The 25,559-nt window shown below is 44.1% G+C and overlaps 1 protein-coding gene across 1 annotated transcript in view; it reads left to right on the forward strand.

The window, feature by feature from the left end:
- LOC146020665 (dipeptidyl peptidase 4-like) overlaps positions 1-25,559 on the forward strand; it is a 122,319-nt gene that overhangs the window by 48,643 nt on the left and 48,117 nt on the right. Inside the window, exon 4 of the mRNA XM_083153944.1 lies at positions 9,155-9,253. Within this exon, the coding sequence (XP_083010070.1) occupies positions 9,155-9,253 (99 nt within the window). The remainder of the gene's footprint in view (positions 1-9,154; positions 9,254-25,559) is intronic.

Consider the following 25,559-nt stretch of genomic DNA (forward strand, 5'->3'; position numbering starts at 1 on the left):
TGGCAAGATCTGCGGTGGGCCAATCAGGAAAGGGGACAGGGATAAAGAATGCTATGCTCTTTGGCCACGCATGAACAAAATTAAGAACCATTGGATCTGCAACTTCGGTGGCAACATCATCTCTGGATGATGACAATCCCTACTCCGGGATTAGAGGAGATTAGAGGCATGCAGCCAGTTACCGTGAGATTGATAGTGTAAGGTACGCTGCCCTCCCACTACATAGACTAATGATGTGTGGACTTTGAGAAAAAAGTGTAGAAATTTTTGAATGTAAAATTCAAGCACCCAACTAAGAATTTATGTGGTGACCCATTCCTCAATTCCTGTAATACAGTATGTAAGACTGCCTAACAGCCATAGACTTTTAGGGTGGTGTTCAATGCCACCTGCGAGGGGGTTTGTGCGGCCAGGATGGCTTGTTTTCGGCTAGGCAACCAGGGACATTTTTGGGTGGTATTCAATGCCGCCGGCAAGGGGATTTGTGCGGCCCGGATGGCTTGTTTTCGACAAGGATAGCCAAAAACAAGCTATCCTCACCGTCTAACCCCCCTCGCTCAATGTTCCGGGGAAATCCTTGCCCTCAGAGGATGACGCGGATTCCCCGGAATGGCAAGTTCGCAGCAAATGCAGCGATCCTGCCACTTATAGCGGCGACCCTCACTTTTTTGACAGCTGCATTCGCCATTTCACTGAAAAGAATCAGCGAGGTGGAAACAGCGAGTGAAGGTGAGCCAGTTGAATACTGACCGCGAGCTATGCGGCGAGCTATCGGCACTGCTCACCGTCATAGCTCGTCTAAAGGGCATTGAATATACCACTTTATCTGAGCAGCAATATAACTGTTCTCTATGTGTGTGTGTGGTGTCAATCCATCTTAATTCTGAATGCTCTAGATATACTTTCTAAACTGGCAGCTTTCTTACTTACTTACTCAGGGCAGCTTAGTTTCAGTGTGTTGAGATTGATCAATAGACATAGTAATAGCATTCCGTGTCATGTGTCACACACATGTACAGGATATGATGTCAGTGCATCTAATTAGCATATGGGAAGTGGAAGGGCTTATTTGGGGGAGGATTTTTTTGTGTGAAGATAAGGGACAGTCATCTGTTTATAATGGGTATCTGAGTTGTAGAACAACTGGGGAGCATCTGGCATTTTAACAATTTTAAAAGTAAAAAGTTAGAGAGGTTCCAAAGGCTATGGCTGCTTACAAAATGTGTGTTCTGTACATCTGAAGATAATACAGATGCTGTATTATCTATTTTGCACCAATTACATATTTGTCCTCCAGACATCTTTGCAGCAGTCACACCAAACATTCTCTCTTGGCACGTCAGTCCCGTGATACTCAACTAGTGCCATCGTTATTGACAAAGTTCATCCTAGTCACAACATGACTAGGATGCACAAGGAGCCTGTGCTGATTAATGGTATGTGCAGGGCATAAAGTGGTCATGCTGAGGTGGTGGAACTCATTTCTCTATGCCACATATTTAACCCCCCTCCCCTACCCCCATTAGGCAGAGCTAGGGCCAGTGGTAGGGTTTTTGGTATCCCCCATGCAAACTAGAATGCTTTTCTGCGAGAATTACTGTGCAGGGCCAATGTGGAGGATACAATATTCCACCTCACCATTAGAGGTGGTGGAACTCAGTTCCACCCTGTTCCCCCTCACTTTAACCCCTGGGTATGTGTCACTGTGTGTGAGTCTCTGAATCTGTATACAAAGTGATAAGATGAACTGGCTGTGGCATTCTACTACGCCCTGGAGTCCAGTGGCGGAAGGAGCACTGCTGAAAACGTTGGACAAATGGAGTGGCAGCCATATTTCCAGCGATCTGCACATGTGCAGTGGAATCTGAGCGCTCTTAGACTCCACAAATCTGCGCTGCTACCAACACATCTGTACATGCTTTGACCAACTTGACTTTTGAATTCAAGTTACTTAGTATCTTTATGTTCGCTCTTATTGGTTTTTCAATTACAAAACAAAAACACAATTCATTATTCCCAAATGACCTAACCTCATTTCTTGTACAGATGGAGCTGCTCTCATTAGAGCGGCTCCTCGCGATTCTATCGCCAATCACCGGGAGCCACCAGAATGGGGCATGCGCGCACAAGATGCTCATGCACCCCATTCTCCCAGAAGCCCTGCAACCCACCATCTGTCTGCCTGCTCTACCCCTGCTCCTTGCCCATCTCCCTGAAACGGAGATGGGCAGTGAAGCCTTCTGTCCCTGCTGCCTTACTGAACAGGGACACGCGAGCGAGTGAGCCACTTGCATGTCCCCATCTGCTGGCCCGCGCATCGCCGGCCTCTGCCAGCACTCGCCAGCTAGGGGGATTTGGTACATGCTCAGCAAGGCTACATCTGAATTTGTAACTAAATGTTGATATTTTTTAAATCAATGGTTAATTTTTACATCTGTGTATTTTTGACATGAAGATTAACATAGACATCAATAAAAATGGGGTAAATTTAATAGGGTGCATTTTTTGGGGGGCCAAAAACTGCAAAAAACGCACATTTCCTGAAAATCACACATATAATAGTGCGTGAATTGGGTATGGTACTGTATATCTCACCGACAGTCGGGATTCTGAGGGTCGTTTGTCATCAGAACACAATTTCCTGTTACTAAAAAAAAAAAAATTGCACCTTGCCTAACAAAATTGCACATCCTCGGTGCTAAAAAATCACCAGAAATAGCAATCCATTACATGTGCGTTTTGCCTGAAAATCACACATTTAACATGTGCGATTTGGTGCGATTTATTGCTACTAAAAAATATCACCCTATTACAATTACCCCAATACATAAATTTCCCCCTGCTTTTGTATAAATTAAGTGATGAATATACCCCAAAGAGTATTCATGTACCTGCAACTAAGACCTATGTGGAACATACATTATTAAAAAGCTAGACTTTGAGGTGGTCTTTAGCTTTAGTTTTAATACTGTAATGCTAATTTCCATTGGCGTTCGTTTTAACTTGCACCTCATGCCACCTAGGATATGCATCTATGACATACTCAATATTTACCTACGATGAATGCCATTGACTATGGATTACTGGTGGAGCAGTGCATGCTGGGTTTTCTATCATCCTGCATAATTGTTAGTTAGGATTTCAATCTGAGAAAATGTCTGACCACAATACATACAGTAACTGCTGGTGAGGCTTTTTATTTTTACAGTAATCTCTGAATATCCCCAAGACTTTTTTACAGTACAAAATCTTTCTTGTTCTCATTAATAATGAGAGCCCTGGGTACATGAAGTTGTGTAAAAAAATATATATGGAAGAGAATCTTTCAGATGTTTTAGGGGAGAGCATGATACACCATTGAGGTTGCCCTGGAGTTTTATTCACTAGAACACCTTTTTGTATGACCACCCAGAAACGAAAACCTCGTAGTAGGCAGGCTTAAGCAGTACCTCCTTCTTGGGTTGAAGATTTATAGTAGGCATTGATGTTCAGTCACCAAAGTATTCAATGAAATGTTTTTAGTTACCATAAAAAATTAACTCTTCTAGATCAATGTGTGCATAAATTTGTTTGATCACAATCTCATACAGTCGAGTAGGTAAAAATGATTTTTTGCTACCTTCCCTTCTTTAGAGGGAGGCATCGCACTAACATGCCCCCCTTCTACAGCAGTGTGTTTTTAGCATATATCAATGTCTTCAAATAGAATGTTTTTTTTCTAATTTGCTAAACCCAGGTATGATATTATTATTATTATTATCCTTTATTTATATGGCACCACAAGGGATCCGCAGAGCCCAATCACAGAGTAGAAAAAAGAATAAGCAAAACAGTGACTTACAGTTGAATATAGTAGAGGACAAGTACAGGGTACATAACCATTGCTGGATCAGCAGAGGACACTGGAATAAGCTTAAGTTTGCAGAAAACTAAAGGATTTGATGCCATCAAAGATGGTTTAAGTAAGAGAAGGAAAAGCACAAGAGGGAAGAGGACCCCGCTCATGGGCGCTTACATTTTTAATGGGGGGGCAGACAAACAGGGGTGACACAGATGGAGTAGATAGTAAGCATGGAAAAGAGTTAAGGTGAGATTTGGCAGGGTTTGGTGAAAAAGTGGGTCTTGAGAGCCCATTTGAAGATTTGTATGGAGGAGGAGAGTCTGAGGCAGAGAGGTAGAGAATTCCAAAGGTAGGTAGCAGCACGTGAAATGTCTTTGAGGTAGAAGTGGGAGGAAGTAACCAGTTGACAGGAGAGGCAGCATGCATTAGCAGAGCGAAGATGAGGTCGGAGAGTGGGATAGGAGTGGAAGAGAGCTTTGTAAGTGAGTGTGAGAATTGGATTCTGAAAGGGAAGGGACATTAGGTGTCTTTCAAAATTCTGTTCTTGGTCTTCTTCTTCTTCTTCTCTTTCTGTACATGTCCTCTCTGGCTGAGCTTATTCATTCACTCGACTTCCAATATCCCATCTAAGGTGATAATACTGAAATCTACCTCTCCTTTCCTGATCTCTCTCCCTCTATTCTCACTCATATCTCCGACTGTATCTCTATCTAGTCTTGGATGACCCAGTGCTTTTTAGACTTAAAATATCAAAGACTGAGCTGATTATCTTCCCACCCTTCCGATTAAAACCCTACCCCTTCTGTGTCACCCCTGTCTGTCTAACCCTCCCCTTTAGAATATAAGCTCTCACGAGCATGGCCCTCTCTCCTCATGTGCTTTTCTTAGAATATATATATGCCACCCTGATAATTGCTTCAGTGTCCAGTCCCATGATGCCGCTATCCTTATTTCCCATGTACTTTTTTACATAAAGTGTTTTGTTCTGTAAGTAGTTATTTGTTTTCTGCTCATTTATGTATTGTTAGGCGCCACAGAACCTTTGTGGCACCATATAAATAAACGATAATATTAATAAAATGTAGAGCGTTTGCTTAGGAAGATGAGCCAGGCTTGCAGCATTGAGGATAAACTGTAGTGGAGACAGACAGACATTTGTCAGGGATTTCACATAGGTGAATAAACTATAGTAGTTTATTCTACTACAGTAGTTCAGTGGAGATGACCTTGCAAGTGGAGAGTCTTGGTAGAATCCTGAGGTGCTGAATATGTTGTTTGAAGGAGATATCAACCAGGATACGGACTGTGGCACAGTTTTTTTTGCGTTAATTCCATTTTACACAAGATACTCGTGTAGATCTTGTTTGTTAATCTCATAACCGCAATGAGAAAGTTCCTCCTTCAGGAAATTGCATTTGTTCCCAGCGTCCACATTCAAACAATTCTGCAAGTATTTTTTGAAGATTATTGATGTGATCCTCTTTCCCATTCACTATGACAAAGTATCATTGCTATAGAACTGACTACCAGATATTCCTTGTAACATTTACTTTGACAAATAGCATGAGTTACAATTCCAACAAAAGATTTCCATTTGGACTATAAATATACTTGTGTTAACTTGTAATGTCTTGTAAAGTTATCACTTTCTGCCATGGCAACAAAAATGTCCTCCATATTAGGTAGCAGGTTCTGTACTGTGTACAATACTGGATTAAGGGTGGGATGTACTAAGCTAATAATGTGGTGAAACCCCTGCTTTCGGGGGTCTACCGCACTTTCTAATGTACGAATACCTAGCCGCGAGTCATCACAGGGCACCTTTGGGTGGCGATACCCTATAGAAACCTATGGGCTTCTAACGCTGGCCTGCCACAAACTCGCTGACCCCCCTCTCCCCCTTCCTTACCTTCCTGCAGGTCCTCCTGGACCTGGAAGGTAAACCCCTCCTCCCCCTAGCAACACAGCCAGACGTCCTGCAGGGGGAGGAGGAGGCGCCGGGGACAGCCTGCCTGTTAATACATATGCGATAGCATCGCTGCAACTGGGCAGTGAAGGGCGGCGATGTATATTAATACATCCCGCCCTAAAACTTTTTAAAGTTGTCACAGATATAAATATTGGGCCTGATTCAGACCCACTCGCTAGGCAGTGTATATACGCTGCCTAACAAGCAGGTAAACGCCACTCCGACAAAATGCCCACCCCCCCCCCACCACCACTGCCACAGTAATGGGCCTGAGAACACATCCTCTTGCATATGGCCAAAGGAGACAGAAATAATTCCCCTTTGGAAATGCCTGCATGCATTCCCAGGGGAACCCCCAGCTTCCCCCTGTTCCGGCCTGGTGTACGTACCCGCCCACCCCCTCTGGAGCGAAAGACTCTGCAAGTGTGAAACTCGCCGAAGCCATTCAATCTTGGAGTTTGTGTTAGAGAAGTGCACTCTGCACCTGTCTCCATTTGCAGCAGCAGCACCAGCCCGTGGCTGTTGGTCCCTCTGTACTCCCCATCCTGCTGGTGGGTGGTCCCCTGCTCCCCCCGCGCCTTGAGTGACAGCGCGCCCTGTGAAGAAGTGTCCTGTGTGATGGATCCCGTGCTGTACGAGTAAATGACAGCACACCCAGTGTTAGCGTTAATTCCATTTTACACAAGATACTCGTGTAGATCTTGTTTGTTAATCTCATAACCGCAATGAGAAAGTTCCTCCTTCAGGAAATTGCATTTGTTCCCAGCGTCCACATTCAAAAAATTCTGCAAGTATTTTTTGAAGATTATTGATGTGATCCTCTTTCCCATTCACTATGACAAAGTATCATTGCTATAGAACTGATTACCAGATATTCCTTGTAAAATTTACTTTGACAAATAGAGTTACAATTCCAACAAAAGATTTCCATTTGGACTATAAATATACTTGTGTTAACTTGTAATGTCTTGTAAAGTTATCACTTTCTGCCATGGCAACAAAAATGTCCTCCATATTAGGTAGCAGGTTCTGTACTGTGTACAATACTGGATTAAGGGTGGGATGTACTAAGCTAATAATGTGGTGAAACCCCTGCTTTCGGGAGTTTACCGCACTTTCTAATGTACGAATACCTAGCCACGAGCCATCGCAGGGCAGGGTATCGCCACCTTTGGGTGGCGATACCCTATAGAAACCTATGGGCTTCTATCGCTGGCCTGCCGCAAACTCGCTGACCCCCCTCTCCCCCTTCCTTACCTTCCTGCAGGTCCTCCTGGACCTGGAAGGTAAACCCCTCCTCCCCCTAGCAACACAGCCAGACGTCCTGCAGGGGGAGGAGGAGGCGCCGGGGACAGCCTGCCTGTTAATACATATGCGATAGCATCGCTGCAACTGGGAAGTGAAGGGCGGCGATGTATATTAATACATCCCGCCCTAAAACTTTTTAAAGTTGTCACAGATATAAATATTGGGCCTGATTCAGACCCACTCGCTAGGCAGTGTATATTCGCTGCCTTACAAGCAGGTAAACGCCACTCCGACAAAATGCCCACCCCCCCCCCCCCCCACCACTGCCACAGTAATGGGCCTGAGAACACATCCTCTTGCATATGGCCAAAGGAGACAGAAATAATTCCCCTTTGGAAATGCCTGCATGCATTCCCAGGGGAACCCCCAGCTTCCCCCTGTTCCGGCCTGGTGTACGTACCCGCCCACCCCCTCTGGAGCGAAAGACTCTGCAAGTGTGAAACTCGCCGAAGCCATTCAATCTTGGAGTTTGTGTTAGAGAAGTGCACTCTGCACCTGTCTCCATTTGCAGCAGCAGCACCAGCCCGTGGCTGTTGGTCCCTCTGTACTCCCCATCCTGCTGGTGGGTGGTCCCCTGCTCCCCCCGCGCCTTGAGTGACAGCGCGCCCTGTGAAGAAGTGTCCTGTGTGATGGATCCCGTGCTGTACGAGTAAATGACAGCACACCCAGTGAAACGGAGATCCCGCGCCCTGTGAAGGAGTGTGTACCGCACTGTGAGGAGACAGGGTGGTGCCATTAGAAATAGCGCGTCCTGAGTACCCGGCTGGGAGAGCTGTCAATTGCCACTGGAGGGAGAGTTCCCTGTCCCGCTGTTCTGCCCTCACAGACCCACAGCTTCAAGCCTGCTATAGAGAGACCTCTTTTATTCCATCTGCTACAGCAGGCATGTCTAAATTATGGCCCTCCAGCTGTTGTAAAACTACAAGTCCCATCATGCCCTGCCACAGTTTTGCTATTAGGGAATGCTAAAACTATGGCAAGGCATGCTGGGATGTGTATTTTCACAACAGCTGGAGGGCCACAGTTTGGACGTGCCTTTGCTATAGGATATGATAAGTACCTGCACCTGTGTTCACCTGCCTGTTATACACTGCTATATGCGGCATACCTGCAAGTTAACCCTGTTAACTCTGTGCATACCACAATAAACCACATTCCTGGTTAAGCTTCCAAAAAGTGTGTCATCTAACAACACCACAAGCACCGCTATATACTCTGCCAACAGTTTGCACATGCATGTAAATGCGCATGCACAAACTCCAAACAGAGAGGAAGGGGCCGAATTTGGCCCGCTATGGGCAGGTCTGAATCAACCACATTGTACCTGATTTTCTCTTTCTTCATCACTAGGACAATGGCTGTGGCCCATTCACTCCATTCTACAGCGTTACTTCTAGTTAGTCTGGCGCCATGCAACAGGAGATTTAAATCCTCACCCCCAGATGTGGTGAATGAAGACTGGAATAAACACTTTGTAATAGTTTGTGTGTGAGATGCAGCAGCTGCTGAGGAACATTTTTATGATGTAAATAGGAAATACAATAACACGCATAAAATGTTCACGCACCAGCATATACCCCTTTCACACTTGCAAAAATATCCTGGGTTTGATGCACATGAACGCGCATCAACCCAGGATTTAGCTCAGTGTGAAACGGTCTAGAAAGAATATCCTGGGATGAGCATTCCAGGATTTCTACCCAGGTCCTGACCTGGGTAGACTCCAGAATCAACACGGGATGCTCAAAAACCCGGGATATTTTTGCAAGTGTGAAAGGGGTAATAATGTCCCAGTGTGTATATCTGCCAGGAAAACCAAATAGAACCGGCAATATGGTATAGTCTCTGATTTTCTATAATCCTTTCTATGGAGAACTGCAACATTTGCAGTTTCGACAGACAAGGTGCTCCAACAGAATGATATATTGGGTAATGAGAAATTCAAGAACATATTCAATAAAGTGTTTTGATTATTAACTGGGAAGAAGAAATGATTTTTTGATACAACTTATCCGTTTTTTTTTTTTTTTTTGCAGACGATAAAGAAGTGGTACCCGCCGGTAGGACTTACACATTGGATGACTATTTTGGTGACACGTTAAGATATAAATCATATGGGATACAGTGGCTTTCAGGTAATTGTTTAATATTATTTTATTTTAATATTATATTAATATTTACTGCATGTTGTACTGATTTGCAAGATAGTTTGTGACATTCGAAGTGAAGATGCGATTTCCTGCCAGGAGATTGTATGTAGTTTGGAAGGTATAGATTAAACATTAATTTATTGTGAATTTTATGATCGGAAACTACTGACTTTTTTTTCTACTCTCGGTGCTAAAGTACCGTATTTAAGCACACAGCTAAGTCCTTTATGGCTTGGAAGTACTCAGCGTAAGCATAAAACATGTTAACGAAAGTGGTTAAATGTGGAAAGCTGGATAGGTGTGTGTAATCACCACTTGTGTCCGGCTCTTCCTGGACTCATCCATACAGACATATCCACTACAGAGTGCTTACCCATTTAACAATATAAAATATTACAGTGAACCGTTTTTTATTCTGATTACAGTACTTGTTCCATGCGGCCCTACTCTCACAGGCCAAACAGGTGTTGACACATCTCTCCCATTCACATAAACTCTTAACCCCTTCATGACAGAGCCAGTTTGTGCCTTCATGACAGAGCCCTTTTTTTCAAATCTGACATGTCTCACTTAAGTGGGGATAACTTTTTTTTGCTTTTACTTATCCCAGTGATTTTGAGATTGTTTTCTCGTGACACATTGTACTTCAAGTTAGTGGTAAATTTTCGTCGATACAGTCTGTGTTTTTTTGTGAAAAATACCAAAATATCGTGAAAAAATGGAAAATTTAGCAATTTGCAAAATGTTAAATTTTCTGCTTGTGAGACAAATAATCATACCACTCAAAATAGTTAATAACTAACATAGACCATATGTCTACTTTATGTTTCCATCATTATTTCAACTTCCTTTTAATTTTTTTGGACACTAGGAGGCTTACAATATGAATAGCAAATTCTCAAATTTTCATGAAAATTTCAAACACTGATTTTTTTAGGGACCAGTTCAGTTCTGATGTGACTTTGAGGGACTTGTATGTGAGACACCCCCATAAATGATGCCATTTCAAAAACTGCACCCCTCACAGTATTCAAAACAGCATTTTGGAAGTTTGTTAACCCTTTAGGTGTTTCACAGGAATTAAAACAAAGTGTAGGTGAAATTTCAAAATTTCTTTTTTTTTGCAGAGTTTCAATTTTAATACATTTTTCTAACGAATACAGTAGATTTTACTAGAGAAATGTGACTAAAAATTGATTCCCCCAATTCTTTTGTTTTCAAAAATATCCTATATGTGGCCCTAGTGTGCACGTTGACCAAACCACAGGCTTCATAATAGAAGGAGCACCTACTTGATTTTGGAGCCTCCTTTTTATGAGATTTTTTTTTAGGCACCATGTAGGTTTCTAGGCACCATAAGTGCTAAAAGTTAGGAACCTCCCCCACAAGTCACCCCATTTTGCAATCTACACCCCTCAGGGAATTCATCTAGGGGTATAGTGTACATTTCAAACCCCCAGGGGTTTCACCAATTTTGGTACAACTGGGATGTGAAAATGGAAAATTACATTTTTTTACACAAACATGCAGTTCTGGCTCAAAATTTTTCATTTTCACAAGGAATGAAGGAGACAAAGCACCCCAAAATCTGTGCCCAAATTTCTCCCGAGTACGGCAATGCCTCACATGTGACCAAAAAATACCAGTTGGGTGCATGGCAGGACTCAGAAGGGAAGGAGTGATTTTTGGATTTTGCAGCAAAGATTTTGGTGGAATGAATGGTGGGTGCTATGTTGCATTAGCAAGACTCCCAAAGCACCAATACAGTGGAACCCCCCCACAAGTCACCCCATTTTGCAAAGTACACCCCTCAGGGAATTCATCTAGGGGTATAGTGTACATTTCAAACCCCCAGGGGTTTCACCAATTTTGGTACAACTGGGATGTGAAAATGGAAAATTACATTTTTTTACACAAACATGCAGTTCTGGCTCAAAATTTTTCATTTTCACAAGGAATGAAGGAGACAAAGCACCCCAAAATCTGTGCCCCAATTTCTCCCGAGTACGGCAATGCCTCACATGTGACCAAAAAATACCAGTTGGGTGCATGGCAGGACTCAGAAGGGAAGGAGTGATTTTTTGAATTTTGCAGCAAAGATTTTGGTGGAATGAATGGTGGGTGCTATGTTGCATTAGCAAGACTCCCAAAGCACCAATACAGTGGAACCCCCCACAAGTCACCCCATTTTGCAAAGTACACCCCTCAGGGAATTCATCTAGGGGTATAGTGTACATTTCAAACCCCCAGGGGTTTCACCAATTTTGGTACAACTGGGATGTGAAAATGGAAAATTACATTTTTTTACACAAACATGCAGTTCTGGCTCAAAATTTTTCATTTTCACAAGGAATGAAGGAGACAAAGCACCCCAAAATCTGTGCCCCAATTTCTCCCGAGTACGGCAATGCCTCACATGTGACCAAAAAATACCAGTTGGGTGCATGGCAGGACTCAGAAGGGAAGGAGTGATTTTTGGATTTTGCAGCAAAGATTTTGGTGGAATGAATGGTGGGTGCTATGTTGCATTAGCAAGACTCCCAAAGCACCAATACAGTGGAACCCCCCCACAAGTCACCCCATTTTGCAAAGTACACCCCTCAGGGAATTCATCTAGGGGTATAGTGTACATTTCAAACCCCCAGGGGTTTCACCAATTTTGGTACAACTGGGATGTGAAAATGGAAAATTACATTTTTTTACACAAACATGCAGTTCTGGCTCAAAATTTTTCATTTTCACAAGGAATGAAGGAGACAAAGCACCCCAAAATCTGTGCCCCAATTTCTCCCGAGTACGGCAATGCCTCACATGTGACCAAAAAATACCAGTTGGGTGCATGGCAGGACTCAGAAGGGAAGGAGTGATTTTTGGATTTTGCAGCAAAGATTTTGGTGGAATGAATGGTGGGTGCTATGTTGCATTAGCAAGACTCCCAAAGCACCAATACAGTGGAACCCCCCCACAAGTCACCCCATTTTGCAAAGTACACCCCTCAGGGAATTCATCTAGGGGTATAGTGTACATTTCAAACCCCCACGGGTTTCACCAATTTTGGTACAACTGGGATGTGAAAATGGAAAATTACATTTTTTTACACAAACATGCAGTTCTGGCTCAAAATTTTTCATTTTCACAAGGAATGAAGGAGACAAAGCACCCCAAAATCTGTGCCCCAATTTCTCCCGAGTACGGCAATGCCTCACATGTGACCAAAAAATACCAGTTGGGTGCATGGCAGGACTCAGAAGGGAAGGAGTGATTTTTGGATTTTGCAGCAAAGATTTTGGTGGAATGAATGGTGGGTGCTATGTTGCATTAGCAAGACTCCCAAAGCACCAATACAGTGGAACCCCCCCACAAGTCACCCCATTTTGCAAAGTACACCCCTCAGGGAATTCATCTAGGGGTATAGTGTACATTTCAAACCCCCAGGGGTTTCACCAATTTTGGTACAACTGGGATGTGAAAATGGAAAATTACATTTTTTTACACAAACATGCAGTTCTGGCTCAAAATTTTTCATTTTCACAAGAAATGAAGGAGACAAAGCACCCCAAAATCTGTGCCCCAATTTCTCCCGAGTACGGCAATGCCTCACATGTGACCAAAAAATACCAGTTGGGTGCATGGCAGGACTCAGAAGGGAAGGAGTGATTTTTGGATTTTGCAGCAAAGATTTTGGTGGAATGAATGGTGGGTGCTATGTTGCATTAGCAAGACTCCCAAAGCACCAATACAGTGGAACCCCCCCACAAGTCACCCCATTTTGCAAAGTACACCCCTCAGGGAATTCATCTAGGGGTATAGTGTACATTTCAAACCCCCAGGGGTTTCACCAATTTTGGTACAACTGGGATGTGAAAATGGAAAATTACATTTTTTTACACAAACATGCAGTTCTGGCTCAAAATTTTTCATTTTCACAAGGAATGAAGGAGACAAAGCACCCCAAAATCTGTGCCCCAATTTCTCCCGAGTACGGCAATGCCTCACATGTGACCAAAAAATACCAGTTGGGTGCATGGCAGGACTCAGAAGGGAAGGAGTGATTTTTGGATTTTGCAGCAAAGATTTTGGTGGAATGAATGGTGGGTGCTATGTTGCATTAGCAAGACTCCCAAAGCACCAATACAGTGGAACCCCCCCACAAGTCACCCCATTTTGCAAAGTACACCCCTCAGGGAATTCATCTAGGGGTATAGTGTACATTTCAAACCCCCAGGGGTTTCACCAATTTTGGTACAACTGGGATGTGAAAATGGAAAATTACATTTTTTTACACAAACATGCAGTTCTGGCTCAAAATTTTTCATTTTCACAAGGAATGAAGGAGACAAAGCACCCCAAAATCTGTGCCCCAATTTCTCCCGAGTACGGCAATGCCTCACATGTGACCAAAAAATACCAGTTGGGTGCATGGCAGGACTTAGAAGGGAAGGAGTGATTTTTGGATTTTGCAGTTCAGATTCTGGTGGAATTTTGGTGGGTGCTATGTCGCATTAGCAAGACTCCCAAAGCACCAATACAGTGGAACCCCCCCACAAGTCACCCCATTTTGCAAAGTACACCCCTCAGGGAAATTATCTAGGGGTATAGTGTACATTTCAAACCCCCAGGGGTTTCATCAATTTTGGTACAACTGGGCAGTGAAAATGAAAAAAATACATTTTTTTACACAAAAATGTACTTCTGGCTCAAAATTTTTCATTTTCACAAGGAATGAAGGAGACAAAGCACCCCAAAATCTGTGCCCCCATTTCTCCAGAGTACGGCAATGCCTCACATGTGACCAAAAAATACCAGTTGGGTGCATGGCAGGACTCAGAAGGGAAGGAGTGATTTTTGGATTTTGCAGCACAGATTTTGGTGATATGAATGGTGGGTGCTATGTTGCATTACCAATACAGTGGAACCCCCCCACAAGTGACCCCATTTTGCAAACTACACCCCTCAGGGAATTCATCTAGGGGTATAGTGTACATTTCAAACCCCCAGGGGTTTCATCAATTTTGGTACAACTGGGCAGTGAAAATGAAAAAAATACATTTTTTTACACAAAAATGTACTTCTGGCTCAAAATTTTTCATTTTCACAAGGAATGAAGGAGACAAAGCACCCCAAAATCTGTGCCCCCATTTCTCCAGAGTACGGCAATGCCTCACATGTGACCAAAAAATACCAGTTGGGTGCATGGCAGGACTCAGAAGGGAAGGAGTGATTTTTGGATTTTGCAGCACAGATTTTGGTGGAATGAATGGTGGGTGCTATGTTGCATTACCAATACAGTGGAACCCCCCACAAGTGACCCCATTTTGCAAACTACACCCCTCAGGGAATTCATCTAGGGGTATAGTGTACATTTCAAACCCCCAGGGGTTTCATCAATTTTGGTACAACTGGGCAGTGAAAATGAAAAAAATACATTTTTTTACACAAAAATGTACTTCTGGCTCAAAATTTTTCATTTTCACAAGGAATGAAGGAGACAAAGCACCCCAAAATCTGTGCCCCCATTTCTCCAGAGTACGGCAATGCCTCACATGTGACCAAAAAATACCAGTTGGGTGCATGGCAGGACTCAGAAGGGAAGGAGTGATTTTTGGATTTTGCAGCACAGATTTTGGTGGAATGAATGGTGGGTGCTATGTTGCATTACCAATACAGTGGAACCCCCCCACAAGTGACCCCATTTTGCAAACTACACCCCTCAGGGAATTCATCTAGGGGTATAGTGTACATTTCAAACCCCCAGGGGTTTCATCAATTTTGGTACAACTGGGCAGTGAAAATGAAAAAAATACATTTTTTTACACAAAAATGTACTTCTGGCTCAAAATTTTTCATTTTCACAAGGAATGAAGGAGACAAAGCACCCCAAAATCTGTGCCCCCATTTCTCCAGAGTACGGCAATGCCTCACATGTGACCAAAAAATACCAGTTGGGTGCATGGCAGGACTCAGAAGGGAAGGAGTGATTTTTGGTTTTTGCAGCTCAGATTCTGGTGGAATGAATGGTGGGTGCTATGTGGCATTAGCAAGACCCCCGAAGCACGGTGAAATGATGAACCTAATAATCCATAGATGTGTGGTATATTTTGAAACACTCCTTTATACATAGGCCGGGTTTGTCGGGGCAAGTTTCACAGTGGAAAATAGTTTCCTTTCTTATTCCCTTTTTATAGCAAACTTTGCACCTTTTTTGTGTCCTGCCCTTTCTTGCAGTGGAGGGGATTTCGTTGGGAAAATGCTGCCCTGGTACAATACGGGGGCCAGTACTAGAAGTACTGGGGCCCTCTGCCTGCTGATTCCCAAATGTTAGGCTCTTTATGACTTCCTCTTGAAAGTGCATAAATGTCCCCCTCTGGCCGGTAGAACGGAATAGCACGTAAGCGTTATACAGTGCCATCTGGATGATATACACGGCCAGCTTCTTGTACCAGATATTTGTTTTCCGCAGGGCACTGTACGGCTTCAGTACCTGATCTGAAAGATCCACTCCGCCCATGTACTTATTGTAATCTAGGATACAATTTGGTTTTGAGGTGTGGGTACCTCGTACAGGGATGGAGGTGGTACTGTCTCCATGAATTGTTGTCAGTATAAGGACATCCCTCTTGTCCTTATATTTGACCAACAACATATTTTCGGTGCATATTCCCCTGCTTTCACCCCTTCTCATTACTTGGGCAATGTGCGTTTTGGGGAGGCCTCTTTGGTTCTTGCGCACAGTACCGCAAGCTGCTGTACCTCTTGAACCAAGGGCCTTAAACAGGGGGATGCTGGTGTAAAAGTTATCCACATAGAGGTGATAACCCTTATCCAGGAAGGGGTGCATTAAATCCCAGACAATTTTTCCACTAACACCTACGAGGGAGGGGGGGCATTCTGGTGGTTCAATTCTTGAATCCTTCCCTTCATATACCCTAAACTTGTGGGTGTACCCTGTGGTGCTTTCACACAGCTTATACATTTTTATGCCATACCTTGCCCTCTTACTGGGAAGGTACTGGCGGAATTTAACCCTTCCTTTAAAATGTATAAGGGACTCGTCGATACTAATACATTTATCAGGGATGTATAGCTCTGCAAATTTGGCACTGAAATGATCAATGACCAGCCTGACTTTGAATAGCCTGTCAAAGGTGGGATCATCTCTGGGTGGGCACTGTGCATTATCGGTGTAATGTATAAATTTATGGATTGCCTCAAAACGAGCCCGGGGCATGGCCATACGGTGAAATGGGGTGCTGTACAGAACATCTGTACTCCAATATTGCCTAATTTGTGGCTTTTTTACTATGCCCATATGTAACACCAGACCCCAAAACGTCATCATCTCTACTGCATCTACAGGGGTCCACCTAGCAAATGATGACGTGGGGTTTTGAGCAATAAACTGCTGGGCATATAAATTAGTTTGGTCCACCATTAAATTTATAAAATCATCAGAGAAAAATAATTTGAAAAAGTCAATTTCTCTGAGACCTGTTGAATCAAATTGGATTCCTGGGATGGCCAAAAACTCAGGAACCTGGGGCTCAAAATTGTCTGGTGGTGGGGTCCATACGAGATCAATTATTGGGGGGGGGGTCTCAGCTGCTCTACGGGGGCGTCTTTGAGGGGGTCCCTCATCATCAGAGGAGGAAGAGGAGCTTAAGACAAATCCTTCAAATTCCCCGCTTGCCTCACTGGCTGTGTCAGAGTCAGAGGCAAGCATGGCATATGCCTCCTCCACCGAATACATTCTCCTGGATGACTGGGACGACATTTGGGATGACATTTGGGATGCCATTTATATTTTTGTGTTACTGGTAGTGAAATGTTTCAACACGTGTATAGTGTAGGGGGGGGTACAAACTTTATTTCAACCCGGGGGGTATGTAGTGTGTAGTGTGTATGTAGTGCAGAAAAAAAAAAATACAAAAAAAAAAAAATTGAAGGGTTCAAAAAAAAAAAAATGGAAGGGGTTAAAAAAAAAAAATGGAAGGGGTTAAAAAAAAAATGGAAGGGGTTAAAAAAAAAAATGGAAGGGGTTAAAAAAAAAAAAATGGAAGGGGTTAAAAAAAAAAAAGGTCCTGCGCCAAAAATTGAGCACAGATGTTGGTCAGTAACGTCCGTCACTGAACAGCGCTCAAAGGCAACAGGAATTTGATCCAAAAAAAAAAAAAAATAGATCAACCCTGTGCCGAAAAAGCTGATCAGTGATGTACGTCACTGATCAGCGCACAGTGGCCACAGGACACACACAAAATCACAGTGTGTGTAAAAAAAAAAATGTAAAAAAGACCCCACAGCACTCACAAAAAATAAAAAAAGGTGATCAGTGATGCGACACTGATTACCAGTGAGGGGCAGCAGGTGCACAACCTTTGGTGCAACTGACAGTGCAACTGGCAGCAACTGACAGGTATATATAAAAAAAAAAACCTCTGTACCCCCAAAAAGTTGCTGATCACCTCAGATATAGTGATCAGCACAAAAGGCGGGGGCAGCAGACACAAAATTTAGCACTCTCTATCACTCTCTGTCACTATCTCTCTCTATCTCTCTATCTCTCACTATCTATCACTCTATGACACTGCAGCAGCAGCACTGACAGGTATATCTATATATAAAAAAAAACCTGCGCCCCCAAAAAGTTGCTGATCAGTTAATTTATACTGATCAGCACAAAAGGGGGGGCAGCAGTCAGTTATATAAAAAATATATAGCACAATCTGTCACTATCTCTCTATCTCTCTCTATCTCTCTCTCTCTATCTCTCTCTATCTATCTATAGCTCTATCACACTGCAGCAGCACAAAATATAGCACTAGGCCTCTCTATCTCTCTCTATCTCTTTCAGTTATATAAAAAATATATAGCACAATCTGTCACTATCTCTCTCTATCTCTCTCTATCTCTCTATCTATAGCTCTATCACACTGCAGCAGCACAAAATATAGCACTAGGCCTCTCTATCTCTCTCTATCTCTCTCTATCTCTTTCAGTTATATAAAAAATATATAGCACAATCTGTCACTATCTCTCTCTCTATCTCTCTCTCTCTATCTCTCTCTATCTCTCTCTATCTCTCTATCTATAGCTCTATCACACTGCAGCAGCACAAAATATAGCACTAGGCCTCTCTATCTCTCTCTATCTCTCTCTATCTCTCTCTCTCTAACTCTCTCTCTATCTAATAAATCGCAGCAGCACAAGATGTCACAGGATGTCACAAGATGTCACAAGCATAAGCAATATCAATGATCAGGTAAGTATTTTGGATGGGTTCTGGTCAGTATAGGCGGCAGCTGGGCACGGTGACCGCACTGCACGCTATTCCAGACCGGAATGGCGTCTGCAGTGCAGTCACCGTTAGTTTAAACTAGTGATGAGCGGGTCCGGATCTCCGAGATCCGGATCCGCACGGACGTCCTGAATCCGAATCCGGATCCAGGACGTCCGCGGACTCCCGCGCAGGCCCGGAGCCGAAATCGAGGCCCGACGTCACATTGGTGATGTCGGATTCTCGCGAGATCCGGATTACATAAAAGCCGGGACCCGCCGCCGCCATCTTCATTCTGTGGGGCGACGCAGAGCAGGCAGCAGTGCTGCCAGAGAGGGGGGTTTTATTTATTGCTCCGTGAGGGGGGTTTGCTGGAGCGTTGTGTGTGTCACTGTGCTGCTTGCTGCTAAAGAGCTGCAAGTACAGAGGGGGTTTAATCATTTTTATTGTGCTGCTGGAGAGTGATTTTTTTTTCTATATTGCTGTAGCCTGCTCATCTGTAATTTGTGTCACTGCTGCTGCTACAGAATACTACAGACAGAGGGGGGTTTATTGTACTGCCGCAGAGGGGGTTTTCTTTCTATATTGCTATAGCCTGCTCATCTCTAATTGTGTCACTGCTGCTGCTAGCCTGCTACAGAATACTACAGACAGAGGGGGGTTTAATAATTTTTATTGTGCTGCCAGAGAGGGTTTTTGTGCTGCCTGGCTACCTGTTATATGGTTGTAAACACCTACCAGGCAGTCACCTCTGTTGTTGCCAGTGCCACTACCTTGTACCTACCTCTCAGAGTATATAAAAAAAAATAAAAAAAAAATTAAAAATATATAAAAATATAAAAAAAAAAAATTAAGTTGTTGTTGTTGCTGACACCACTGGCTGCCGTTAGATATCGCAGACTCAGTAATTAAATTTTTAACTGTGGTTTGCTGACGCCACTTGTTGTGTTACCTACCAGTGTATCCACTTTTGTATCTTGCTGCTGTTGTCACTGGCTAGTGACAACAACCAGCTGATATCTGGGTATCCAGTTTGCTGCCACCGCTGCCGTTACATATATCGCAGTAAATAACTCCGGTTTGCTGACGCCACTTGTTGTGTTACCTACCAGTGTATCCACAAAATAAATATTGTATCTTGCTGCTGTTGTCACTGGCTAGTGACAACCAGCTGATATCTGGGTATCCAGTTTGCTGCCACCGCTGCCGTTACATATATCGCAGTAAATAACTCCGGTTTGCTGACGCCACTTGTTGTGTTACCTACCAGTGTAACTATCCACAAAATAAATATTGTATCTTGCTGCTGTTGTCACTGGCTAGTGACAACCAGCTGATATCTGGGTATCCAGTTTGCTGCCACCGCTGCCGTTACATATATCGCAGTAAATAACTCCGGTTTGCTGACGCCACTTGTTGTGTTACCTACCAGTGTAACTATCCACAAAATAAATATTGTATCTTGCTGCTGTTGTCACTGGCTAGTGACAACCAGCTGATATCTGGGTATCCAGTTTGCTGCCACTGCTGCCGTTACATATATCGCAGTAAATAACTCCGGTTTGCTGACGCCACTTGTTGTGTTACCTACCAGTGTAACTATCCACAAAATAAATATTGTATCTTGCTGCTGTTGTCACTGGCTAGTGACAACAACCAGCTGATATCTGGGTATCCAGTTTGCTGCCACTGCTGCCGTTACATATATCGCAGTAAATAACTCCGGTTTGCTGACGCCACTTGTTGTGTTACCTACCAGTGTAACTATCCACAAAATAAATATTGTATCTTGCTGCTGTTGTCACTGGCTAGTGACAACCAGCTGATATCTGGGTATCCAGTTTGCTGCCACCACTGCCGTTACATATATCGCAGTAAATAACTCCGGTTTGCTGACGCCACCTGTTGTGTTACCTACCAGTGTAACTATCCACAAAATAAATATTGTATCTTGCTGCTGTTGTCACTGGCTAGTGACAACAACCAGCTGATATCTGGGTATCCAGTTTGCTGCCACTGCTGCCGTTACATATATCGCAGTAAATAACTCCGGTTTGCTGACGCCACTTGTTGTGTTACCTACCAGTGTAACTATCCACAAAATAAATATTGTATCTTGCTGCTGTTGTCACTGGCTAGTGACAACAACCAGCTGATATCTGGGTATCCAGTTTGCTGCCACTGCTGCCGTTACATATATCGCAGTAAATAACTCCGGTTTGCTGACGCCACTTGTTGTGTTACCTACCAGTGTAACTATCCACAAAATAAATATTGTATCTTGCTGCTGTTGTCACTGGCTAGTGACAACAACCAGCTGATATCTGGGTATCCAGTTTGCTGCCACTGCTGCCGTTACATATATCGCAGTAAATAACTCCGGTTTGCTGACGCCACTTGTTGTGTTACCTACCAGTGTAACTATCCACAAAATAAATATTGTATCTTGCTGCTGTTGTCACTGGCTAGTGACAACCAGCTGATATCTGGGTATCCAGTTTGCTGCCACCGCTGCCGTTACATATATCGCAGTAAATAACTCCGGTTTGCTGACGCCACCTGTTGTGTTACCTACCAGTGTAACTATCCACAAAATAAATATTGTATCTTGCTGCTGTTGTCACTGGCTAGTGACAACAACCAGCTGATATCTGGGTATCCAGTTTGCTGCCACTGCTGCCGTTACATATATCGCAGTAAATAACTCCGGTTTGCTGACGCCACTTGTTGTGTTACCTACCAGTGTAACTATCCACAAAATAAATATTGTATCTTGCTGCTGTTGTCACTGGCTAGTGACAACAACCAGCTGATATCTGGGTATCCAGTTTGCTGCCACTGCTGCCGTTACATATATCGCAGTAAATAACTCCGGTTTGCTGACGCCACTTGTTGTGTTACCTACCAGTGTAACTATCCACAAAATAAATATTGTATCTTGCTGCTGTTGTCACTGGCTAGTGACAACCAGCTGATATCTGGGTATCCAGTTTGCTGCCACTGCTGCCGTTACATATATCGCAGTAAATAACTCCGGTTTGCTGACGCCACTTGTTGTGTTACCTACCAGTGTAACTATCCACAAAATAAATATTGTATCTTGCTGCTGTTGTCACTGGCTAGTGACAACCAGCTGATATCTGGGTATCCAGTTTGCTGCCACTGCTGCCGTTACATATATCGCAGTAAATAACTCCGGTTTGCTGACGCCACTTGTTGTGTTACCTACCAGTGTAACTATCCACAAAATAAATATTGTATCTTGCTGCTGTTGTCACTGGCTAGTGACAACAACCAGCTGATATCTGGGTATCCAGTTTGCTGCCACTGCTGCCGTTACATATATCGCAGTAAATAACTCCGGTTTGCTGACGCCACTTGTTGTGTTACCTACCAGTGTAACTATCCACAAAATAAATATTGTATCTTGCTGCTGTTGTCACTGGCTAGTGACAACCAGCTGATATCTGGGTATCCAGTTTGCTGCCACCGCTGCCGTTACATATATCGCAGTAAATAACTCCGGTTTGCTGACGCCACTTGTTGTGTTACCTACCAGTGTAACTATCCACAAAATAAATATTGTATCTTGCTGCTGTTGTCACTGGCTAGTGACAACCAGCTGATATCTGGGTATCCAGTTTGCTGCCACTGCTGCCGTTACATATATCGCAGTAAATAACTCCGGTTTGCTGACGCCACTTGTTGTGTTACCTACCAGTGTAACTATCCACAAAATAAATATTGTATCTTGCTGCTGTTGTCACTGGCTAGTGACAACAACCAGCTGATATCTGGGTATCCAGTTTGCTGCCACTGCTGCCGTTACATATATCGCAGTAAATAACTCCGGTTTGCTGACGCCACTTGTTGTGTTACCTACCAGTGTAACTATCCACAAAATAAATATTGTATCTTGCTGCTGTTGTCACTGGCTAGTGACAACCAGCTGATATCTGGGTATCCAGTTTGCTGCCACCGCTGCCGTTACATATATCGCAGTAAATAACTCCGGTTTGCTGACGCCACCTGTTGTGTTACCTACCAGTGTAACTATCCACAAAATAAATATTGTATCTTGCTGCTGTTGTCACTGGCTAGTGACAACAACCAGCTGATATCTGGGTATCCAGTTTGCTGCCACCGCTGCCGTTACATATATCGCAGTAAATAACTCTGGTTTGCTGACGCCACTTGTTGTGTTACTGATATATATCCACTTTTGTATCTTGCTGCTGTTGTCACTGGATAGTGACAACAACCAGCTGATATCTCGGTATCCAGTTTGCTGACACCGCTGCCTACCGTTAGATATCCAAAATATGGAGGATAAAAAAAAAGGAAAAGATGAGGAGCCACTTCGTCGTGCTTCTGAAGCTGATGCCACTAGTCATCATGACATAGGCGATGAAATGCCATCGACGTCGTCTGCCAAGGCCGATGCCCAGTGTCAAAGTAGAGGGCATGTAAAATCCAAAAAGCCAAAGTTGAGTAAAAGGCCCTTAAAAAGAAAAAGCAAATCATTGGAGGAGAAACTTAAAGTTGCCAGTGTGCCATTTACAACGCGGAGTGGCAAGGAACGGCTACGGCCATGGCCTATGTTCATGACTAGTGGCTCAGCTTCACAAGATGATCAAAGTCCTCCTCCTCCTCCTCCTCCTCCTCCTTCTCCCACTTTAAAATTTAAGAGATTTAAGGTGTCACCAACAAAAATCCAGCAAACAACTCTGCCTTCCAAAGAAGACATGGTATCACAAATCCCAGTGGAGAGTCCAAGGGTGTTGGTGGTTGCGATGCCTGACCTTCCCATCACTGTACGGGAAGAGGATGCTCCTTTCAGCATTCGCAGCACACCCTCTGCATGTGCTGGAAGGATCACAGACAGTGCAGTTGCAGATGTCGATAATGAAGGTGTCAGTGTTGTACACCAGGAGGAGGATATTGATGAAGCTGGTGCTGAGGGAGAAATTGACGAGGAGGACGATGCTGATGCGGTTTGCTTAAATGAGGCACCGGGCAAGACAGTTGTTGTCCGTGAGATCCCAAAGGGCATCACCATGCCTGGACAGAAGACCAATAAATCCACCTCTTCGGTCTGGAATTATTTTTATCCCAAACCGTCCAACAATTGTTTTGCCATATGTAGCTTATGCAAAGCTCAAATAAGCAGGGGTAAGGACGTTTCCCACCTAGGGACATCCTCCCTTCTACGTCACTTGAAGAGCGTTCATAAGTTGCTGTTTAGTTCAGAAACTGTGGCTAAGAATGTACACAGTCCAGGGACAACTAAATCCCTTTGTCCTGTTGTGTCCACGTGCCCAACTACACCGCAAAGTCCCTCCTCGTCAATTTCTTCCTCAATGAGGATTGGGAGTAGTCCTATAGGCCATGTTACTTGCCTGACTGACTCCTCTCCTATCCGGGATTCTTCTGGAGGATCCTGCATTGCTACGCCTCCTACTGCTGCCGCTGCTGCTGTTGCTGCTGGGAGTCATTCATCATCCCGGAGGGGAAGTCGGAACACTTATTTCACTAAGCAATTGACTGTCCAACAGTCCTTTGCCATGAAGATGAAGTATGACAGCAGTCATCCAATGGCAAAGCGGGTAACTGAGGCCTTAGCAGATCTGATTGTATTAGATGTGCTTCCGGTGTCCATAACTGCTGGAGTAGGATTTAGACGATTGATGGACTTAGTGTGTCCCCGTTACAAAATACCGTCAAGATTCCACTTCGCTAGACAGGCGATACCGAAGCTGTACAGTAAAGTGCATAAAAGTGTTCTCAGTGCCCTGAAAAATGCGGTCATACCCACTGTCCACTTAACAACGGACATGTGGACAAGTGGAAAAGGGCAGACTAGGGATTACATGACTGTGACAGCCCACTGGGTAGATGAATCACCTTGTCCAGCAGCAACAACAGCAGCAGCACCAGCACCAGTAGTAGGACCTGGGAAATGCCAGCTCCTTCCTAGGCAGGCTACGTTGTGTGTAACCGCTTTCCGTAAGAGGCACACCGCCGATAACCTCTTACAGAAACTGAGGGTAATCATTGGGCAATGGCTTACCCCTCTTAGACTCTCCTGGGGATTTGTGGTGTCAGACAATGCCTGCAATATCGTGCGGGCATTAAAGCAGGGCAAATTCCAGCATGTGCCCTGTTTTGCTCACACGATAAATTTGGTGGTCCAGAGTTTTCTAAGAGACAACAGAGCTGTGCAGGGGACTCTTTCGGTGGCCCGAAAAATTTGTGGCCACTTTCGTCATTCGGCGGCTGCATGCCAAAGACTGGAGCGGCAGCAAACACTGTGGAACCTGCCCCTCCATCAGCTGAAGCAAGAGGTCGTAACGCGGTGGAACTCAACCCTCTATATGCTTCAGAGGATGGAGGAGCAGCAAAGGGCCATTCAAGCCTATACATCCACCTATGACATAGGCAAAGGAGGGGGTATGCACCTGACTCAAGCACAGTGGAGAATGATTTCAGTGTTGTGCAAGATTCTCCAACCCTTCGAACTTGCCACACGTGAAGTCAGTTCAGACACTGCCAGCTTGAGTCAGGTCATTCCCCTCATCAGGCTTTTGCAGAAACAGTTGGAGAAAGTGAAGGAGGAGCTGAGACGGAGCGAGTCCTCTAAGCATGTGGGACTTGTGGATGAAGTCCTTCATACGCTTTGCCAGGATTCGAGGGTGGTACAAATTTTGAAATCAGAGGAGTACATTTTGGCCACCGTGCTCGATCCTCGGTTTAAAGCCTACGTGGTGTCACTCTTTCCGGCGGACACAAGCCTGCAGAAGTGCAAAGAACTGCTGGTTAGAAAACTGTCATCTTCTGAAGTGGAAAGTGACTCAGCAGCACCTTCTCCTTCATTTTCTCCAGCAACTGGTTCTGCAAGGAAACAACTGCGATTTCCTAAACCCCCCGCTGGTGGTGATAAAGGACCAAGTTTGGACATTTGGTCTGGGCTGAAGGACCTTCCAACAATTTCTGACATGTCTACTTCCACTGCCTATGATG

The sequence above is a fragment of the Crinia signifera genome, chromosome 7 (assembly GCF_055691185.1).
Source record: "Crinia signifera chromosome 7, ASM5569118v1, whole genome shotgun sequence".
In the NCBI taxonomy this organism is placed as follows: Eukaryota; Metazoa; Chordata; class Amphibia; order Anura; family Myobatrachidae; genus Crinia; species Crinia signifera.